The 7,831-nt window shown below is 36.4% G+C and overlaps 1 protein-coding gene across 1 annotated transcript in view; it reads right to left on the bottom strand.

Moving 5' to 3' along the window:
- Positions 1–815: 815 nt before the first annotated feature.
- The window catches only part of CERK (ceramide kinase), a gene marked incomplete at its 5' end in the record, with an annotated part of 30,583 nt that continues 23,567 nt past the window's right edge, over positions 816–7,831 (bottom strand). Inside the window, 3 exons of the mRNA XM_009073483.1 lie at positions 816–1,038; positions 2,226–2,434; positions 4,728–4,933. Coding sequence (XP_009071731.1) covers positions 939–1,038; positions 2,226–2,434; positions 4,728–4,933 — 515 coding nt within the window. The remainder of the gene's footprint in view (positions 1,039–2,225; positions 2,435–4,727; positions 4,934–7,831) is intronic.

The raw sequence follows: 7,831 nt of genomic DNA, 5'->3' as shown, positions 1-7,831 counted from the left end.
TCAAATCATATTTCTAAACTTAACATTTCAACACCTTATTTTGCAAAGGCATTTTAACGTATGTCCAACGATTTGTGTATTGAACATGGAAACTTTTCATACATTAATGTTAGATGTTTTAAAAAATTTAAAACCCGCTGGTGTTTGAGAAGTTATTTGTATTTTCCTTTGCCTGTGCCTTCCTGATCTCACACAAGTATTCCTGCGAGCTACTTGCAAGACACTTCAGTTGCACTGTGTGGTATTGAGAATCATCCAAACAGTCATAAAACCCTCTGTAATCCCAAAAAGCATGATGCAAGGAAGCCTTTATAGATAGAATATATAGGATAAGGTGTGACCTGTGTATAGATGTGCTTTTATTTTTCAAAATATTTGTACACTCTTATTGTTATTACTTAAAGCCAGGAATGTGTGTTTGAATTGCATTGATAAGTTGCAGAAGGTATTGTCAGAATTACAAAATAAAAGATTTTAAGAAAAAAAAAGATGGAAATGACAACATTGTTGTTCAGCATTTAAGCCACATATGCAACTACATAACACTCCCAGCAGAAAATGTCTTCTCAGACACTGAAAAATCTCTTGCCTTGATGCCAATGGGAAGTCAAATGTTTTATAACATTTAGATATTATTGCAACACAACTGCTAAATTAGTTCTCTAGAAGAGCACAGAGAATTTATTAGTCATCATGAATACATAAATATAGGCAAATCCTCTCTTTTCTAACATAACTTAGACTACATTGCTCCAAGATACATTTTCATGATTACAATGTTTTTTAAAAAAAGACACAATGCAATAAGATGTCTAAAATGATATCGAAGCCATAAAAAAAATCTAAAAGTTTAAAATACTTGTCAATTTGACTAAAATGCATATTTACTCAATTTCCTTGAGCTTTTATTTTTCTTCTCCCCATCGGAGGAACAATGTCTATAGCAATTGTTCAATGCTACTCTCGCTGTAGGCAGCTACATCTTTACCGTTTTCCTCGATTCCCCTTGCAAACAGTTTCATTAACTGGCAGTGAACCCTGAAAAATATGGAAATCAATTAGTAAGAAATAAATGGGTATTACATATACAATTCTAATAATCCATTCACTTCAAGCAGTTGGACAAAGTTCCTTATTCCAGACTACAAAAACCACACTCTCACCCTTTATACAATCCTCCCCTGCAAAGAAGTCTGTATGCTTTCATATATCCTCTTTTATTGCTCTTTTCCACACAAAAAGTTCGATGGGCACTTAGATGAGCCAATCTTATACAATATACAGTATTTACAAAAATCACTTTTGGTCTGCTAAGTGATTATGCTTTAATGAAACACACTTGCATGTAAATATTATAGTTTTGGTTCCCTTTGTTCTAGAAACAACAAAAACAATCAACCAAAAATAATCAAAAAAAACCCCCAACCTTTCAAAGTTCACGAACTTCCATTCTCTTCTAACATGATTCTTTGCAAAACTGGAAAATCCTTTCCCCATAGAATCATCAGGGTTGGAGGAGACCTCTAAGATCATCAAGTCCAACCATTAACCTGTCACTCTGCTGGAACCCCTAAACCTTAAAACATATCCTCCAGTGCCAGATCCAGATGCCTCTTAAACACTTCCAGGGATGGTGACTCCACCACCTCTCTGAGCAATCTATTCCAGTGCCTGAGCACCCTAACAGAGAAAACATTTTTCCTAACATCTAATCTGAATCTCCCCTGTCTCAGCTTATAAACCATTCCCTCTAGTCCTCTCCTTGCAGGCATGGCAGGAGAGACCATCCCCCATATGTGAAGACTAGAGATAAGACTGCGCTGTGTGTCAAAATACTCAGCATTTCTCTAAGATAAAGATGCTTACTTAAGCTTAATAGGCAAAGCCATTGCTTTGAGTAATAAGGCACTCCACTCATTTAAAAAGAATCCTCCCAACACCACCTTCACTTTCAGCACTTCAAGAACATAATACCAGTTCCTAAGAAGTATGACTTCAAAGCTTAAGGGCCATCATCTGTCTCACACAGACTGATCATTTACAGCATACATGGTTGCAGTATTCTCTGGAAAGGATTCAAAAAGGTAACAAATCTAAGTTCATTATCAGAAGACTCAAATTTGCTATGCAGAGACACCTTTTTGGGATGTCTTTATGAGCATCTTTAAAAATCAGCGTGTAGGCTTAGTCTGTTCTGCTATAGAGAGAGAAAAATTGAAGCTTACCTCACTTCAATTGCTGAACTATCCAGAGTCTCTCCATCACAGTTCCAGGTGCTATTAACAATACTACAGCAACAAGCTGGATGATCTCTGCAGAACTGGCCAAAACGTTTCTTTCCTATGTCCATGACATTGCTCTCATTGTCTTCTGAAATTTTTGATGCAAATTGAAAACTCTTCACCCGATAAACATCTACAAATGGGAAATCAAACTACAAAGGAAAAAACAAAGCAAATCAGGCAATTAAATACATGTGATGTGTAAAGCAACTCAGCATGCAGCATTTTGTATACAAGATGTCTGTCCACTCCAATTTTCTAGAGATGCTTACCTGAGGCATAGAGTGATTTTTGTTTCTGAAAAACTGCACAAGTCAAAACCAATAAAGCCAAAATGGAACCTTACTTCTCAATGGTCCCTTTTGAGTCGCTGCAATACTGCCACTTTATAGATAACCAAGGAACAGGTTCTGAGATGATGAGTAAACAGAGTATAAAAACAATTTAAAATAACGTATAAGAATTATTATAACATGGAGAACAGGTTCTGAGATGATGAGTAAACACAGTATAAAAACAATTTAAAATAACCTATAAGAATTATTATAACATGGTGCTTTGGATTTTATCTTTGCACCATCCTCAGGACCTGTTCAACTACAGTCCTTAAGACACATGGGCTTTTCTGAAAATCTTCTGCTTCTGCACTTGGAACAATGCCCTGAAGGTGAGAATTCCATGGCAATGTGATCTAATCACAGAGCTGGGGGTACATGAAAATGAGAATAGAGGGTATTATTGCATTCCAACAAAATAAAAATAATTTTATCTAGTTAATTCAGCTAGAAAAAGGAGGTAATGGAAAGACTGCTCTCATAACAGAGGCTGCAAGTTTACACAATATTGTACAAATGCTTTAAAACACACTTCATAAATTAAAGGAACAATCAAATTAGAGGGTGCCTCCACCTGCCCTGAAGGAAACTTAACCAATATGGACTTAAATATTTAGCACAGTGTAATAAATACAGGCAGGTCTTTTAGCAAAGGCAATGGAGTATGTCTGTGTGTGTCTATGGGAAGAGGATGGTAAGGAAGCAAAAGTGAACAAAGAAACAGTTTGCCCATAAACCGGTCAGCATTTATGTACAGTCACCCTTTTCTTTCTTTTTCTTATCACATTTTTTTCAGGTTTCCAACAGGGTTTCCCACAATTACGGTAGGCACTAACTTGAGGTAAGGACATAGGTGCAACTCTGCATTTAATCTACATTGCAAAACCAGCATGTCCCAGAGAGAAACCAGAAGCACTGGAAAGGCTATGGCCACAGTGACAATCAGAAAAAGCAGAGTTGGAGGGACCTCCTAGGTCTTAAGTTTCCTCAGCTTTTAACCACAAAGTGCGAAGCTGTCAGACTCTACACTTGGAAGCAGTGGTTCATGGATTCAATGAGGCTCACTAAGTAGTGTGCTAGTCCAAACAGCTTACATGCAAAAACTGGTATCCATGGCTGCAGAGTCACCCATGTGCGCTCTCATGTCTCAAGCCTAAGCAGAATGTTGTCTCTTGATAAACATTTAAGCCAATTTGAAAGGTAGACAGGGATGGCTTAAAATGATCAAAAATATCAAAGGAACAGTGAGTGAGAAGGAGTGAAGGGCTGAAGAGGAGACTGAGAACAGCAGCAAGAATACAGAAACATACACAATGTCCCAGGAATTGGGGGAAGGAGGAAACAAAAGAAAGAGAATCTATACTAATTCTTCTACAGAGGAGGAAAAATAGCATCAGCAACATGCGGGATTTATTATTGCTTTTATAAACTAGATATGACATAGTTCGCTGTTCAGATAATTTCCAGAACATGTTCATGATATCAGGTTGTGACAAATATTAAATGTGTGTATTCAGGGCCATAGCTCTAGTTTCAACAGATACTGCAATCCAAAGAAGCGATGAATCTTCCCTGACAGCTACAAGATATGCAAGAAAGAATTTTGACGCTGAATGCATAAAGCTCATATTCTGGTCACATATACGTAGTAAAATTCTGCTAAAAGGCTGTAGTTTACAATCAAACTGCAGTTCTGCTAACTGTCTTCTAGAACACATTTTTATACAGCTTACAAGAGCGATTTATTATTCTTTACCACATCCACCTCAGCTATGTCATGCTGTGAATAGTTTTTCATGACAACCAAATGGGGGCACAGTTGTGGTAAAAGAACTTTAAATACTGTCCAAACAGCAAATACATGGAAAATGTTACAAAACAGAATTCAGTTGGCAAAAGTAGAATTCTGTTAGAATGCCACACAGACTTGACTTAGCCAAATGTTTTGGGCTGCTTTTTTTTGGTATATAGGACACATGCTGAGATTACATCATGCAAAATCTATGGACTTTTAAAAAACAAACAAACCTGCTTTTTAGACATTAATTTTGTCATATGAGAATATTTGTATTACAACTCTGTAGAAATCATTGTCAGAGGGAATACACACCTGATCATCTTGGTTTGTATGTCTGACAAGATACCGTAGAAAATCGAATCTGGAGCATTTACGGACTAGAATGAGGTCAGCTGAACCATCTGCCAAATGAGCTGCGGGTGAAAGACCCTTTGGACTTCGTGGACATGCACAGCTCATATTAACTGCATTGATGGCTAGAAATTTCCCTTTGATAACTTTCCATTCTTCTTCATCTTCTGAAACACATCAATAAAGACATGGAGACAGGTTATCACTTGATCTACTCACAAGAACACTAAAAAGCAGTAATTCTTGGCAACTTGAAAGTTTTTATTGGGCATATTCATGTACTGTCAATAAATACCTAAAATAAGCCACATAACAAAAAATAACTTTCATATGCTAACAGAGCATGTTGCTTTGTCCCGTCAAAGACTGCAATTACCTACCAGAACTGCTTCCTGTTCTGACATATGCATGTCAAATTCAGTATCAATGCTTTTGGGTAAACCCGCTAAGCCTTAGGAAGGGAAAAGACAGGGGCAGGTTACAACTCTTGCAGTGTGAAAGTTCAGGGGGATGAACTTTTAAAAATTCTGTTCTTGCTCTTCAACATGTTAATTTTAAATACTGAATGATGGCAAGACCGCAGTTTAGTATTTGGTTTTAAAATCAATATTCCTCTTCCACCTCAATGCCACTAGTTAGGTTTTAAAAAAGACAGAAAGAGAAGACGTGGCTCAGGGTGCAGCAAGGACCAGCACACAGCAGATCAGGAGTCTGTTTCCACCCCAACCCCAAATGTCTGAATATTAATACTATTAACAGACTTGAATGTTCCTGGGTGTAAATCTTCAGAGATTTCTGGAAAACAATGCAAAGTCTGTTTTCAACAATGCGAATCCCCTCTGCAGGAGATTAGGTCTAGTTTAGACAGAGATTAGACTGATCTTAAATGTGTACTGGCATCAATACTACCAAGAAGCAGAGGAATTTCTGGAACGAAGAAACACTTGCAGGCACTGCACAGAGCTGTCGTCTAAACTGCGTTTTCTTGAATATGCATAAAAATAGATAAAATGCATTTGCATTTTTAGATCACACATAATTGTCTTCCTCACCACAATAAAGAAAGCCATAAAGTAGCCATAACATTCCCTTTCTCATACCAATATAAGTGGACTCTTTTCAAATGAACAACTCCACAGAAGCAAGAATTGCAGAGTAGACTATGGATATACATGTTGCTCTAAGACTGGAATTCAGGAGTGATGTGCCATTAGGGGTAAAATTAAGGAATGAAAAAAAAATGATAAAGTTTGCTTACATAAGCAAGGTAGAGGCTTTGAGGCATATTAAGTGGTATGGACTTGAAAATCTAACATGATTCAGTTCCCCACATTTGGGTTAACTTACAGTGATTTTCAAGGTGCTTTTTGGATGGGACTCTAGATGATGTTTATGCTACACATTTCATGACCTGAAATTCTGATATTTTTAACTGTCTCAGTTTTAGGAACTTCATATTTACTTTAGAGAATCATTATTACAATTGTGTAGGTTATTTAGAACCTAAAGTCTATGATGCATTAATTTTGAACTGACCTCTTCCAAGCTTCATACATCAAGAAAAAATAAAAATAATTTTAAAAAAATTGCTTGCAAAGTATTCGGTAGTCCTTCTTTGCTCCTTGAACTTTTCTTGCTTCCTGGAAGTTTTAATTCATTGAAACTTCTTACTATCCACTCCTTAGTAACAGAACCAAGAAAAACAGAATTCCAGGAAAAACAGAGTAAGATTATAATGTGATAAAGAAAACAAAAACTTTATACTTTTCCATCTAGACTCATCCTCTCTATCTCCTGAGAAACAAATCAGAAATAACGAGAAAAAAATGCAGCTTTTAAATGCAATATTTTTGCATCATTTGCCACAGTGGTTTTTAGTATTGCCTGCTTTACTACTGATCTTTTTATGTTGCTTTCAGACAGGACATTACAGAAAGGAATAATTTAGATCAGATTCAAAATGTGTATTTTAAGAGAGATGAGAAAGACTTAAATGTCAGACTACAAAATGACTCTGTTCAGGCTGCAGGCAAATGACAAGACCATGCTCTGAGATGAAGGTAACTTGACAGAAAATAGAAAACTACTGAAACTGGAAACACTAGGCACTTTCTGATACACAAACAACAACATAGAAACAACCTCCTTTACTGATAAACTCTTCCGTTGTTTATCAGAGAAGCATTAGTAATTTAGTCATTAGTCTGTCTAGATAAGTATTAACTTTTGAAGTACATTCACTGCAACAAGTAAGTCTCAAATTACTCAAGGCAGAATGCTCATTTACATTACTGTAATAGATGGTTTTCACCTGGTGGAAAAATACCATTCAGTATAAATTTCAGCATGTTACTGCACTGCTCAAGTGAGAACAAAGTCAGGATATTTATCACATTTAAAATGACCAACAGTTTTCATAACCATTCTGCAGGATGTATCACTGTAACAGCACAAATTATTTGCCCAATGAAAAAAACCAAACAAACAAACCCCAGAAACAAAAGAAAAAAGGTTAGCAATTTCTAGCTACAGTTATTTCTCAAAAAGACAGATTTTTTTCTTAACAAAAACCTACTATCATATTTATATTAGTATTTATACCGATTGTTTCTATTATGTAAAGCAATTTCTTTAGCTGAATCTGGGCACAGATTAAGACCAACTCAAGAAATATTCTGATTTAGCCATCTCTTGACTGTAACAGACATCTGAAAGCAGTTGCTGGGATGAAAGCAGTATAGATAAACAAACACGTGTAACAGGAATTCAAGTTGGCACAGAAATCTATATGCAGTCTTTATGCTACTGATGAATCTCCACAGTATGATGGAGATTTTTGCTAAGGAATGTGTTGAACATGGCACAGGTATAGTGCAAAATAACTGTAATTAAAAGATAACCTAGGTCATATGGACCAAATGTTTGTGTCAAGAAAATTATGCTTTTATGCACTGGGCTCTACAAGAAGAAACAAAGACAGAGCAAAAGCAGAATCAAGCACCCACAAGAAGCCTGCCTGCTGTTTAAGAGGGGTTCATCCAAGATGATGAACCAAGGGTGGAGGC

This window comes from Acanthisitta chloris, unplaced genomic scaffold (assembly GCF_000695815.1).
Source record: "Acanthisitta chloris isolate BGI_N310 unplaced genomic scaffold, ASM69581v1 scaffold9404, whole genome shotgun sequence".
Classification (NCBI taxonomy): domain Eukaryota; kingdom Metazoa; phylum Chordata; class Aves; order Passeriformes; family Acanthisittidae; genus Acanthisitta; species Acanthisitta chloris.
The sequence above is the reverse complement of the archived record's forward strand: the minus strand, read 5'-3'. Positions and strand labels throughout refer to the sequence as shown.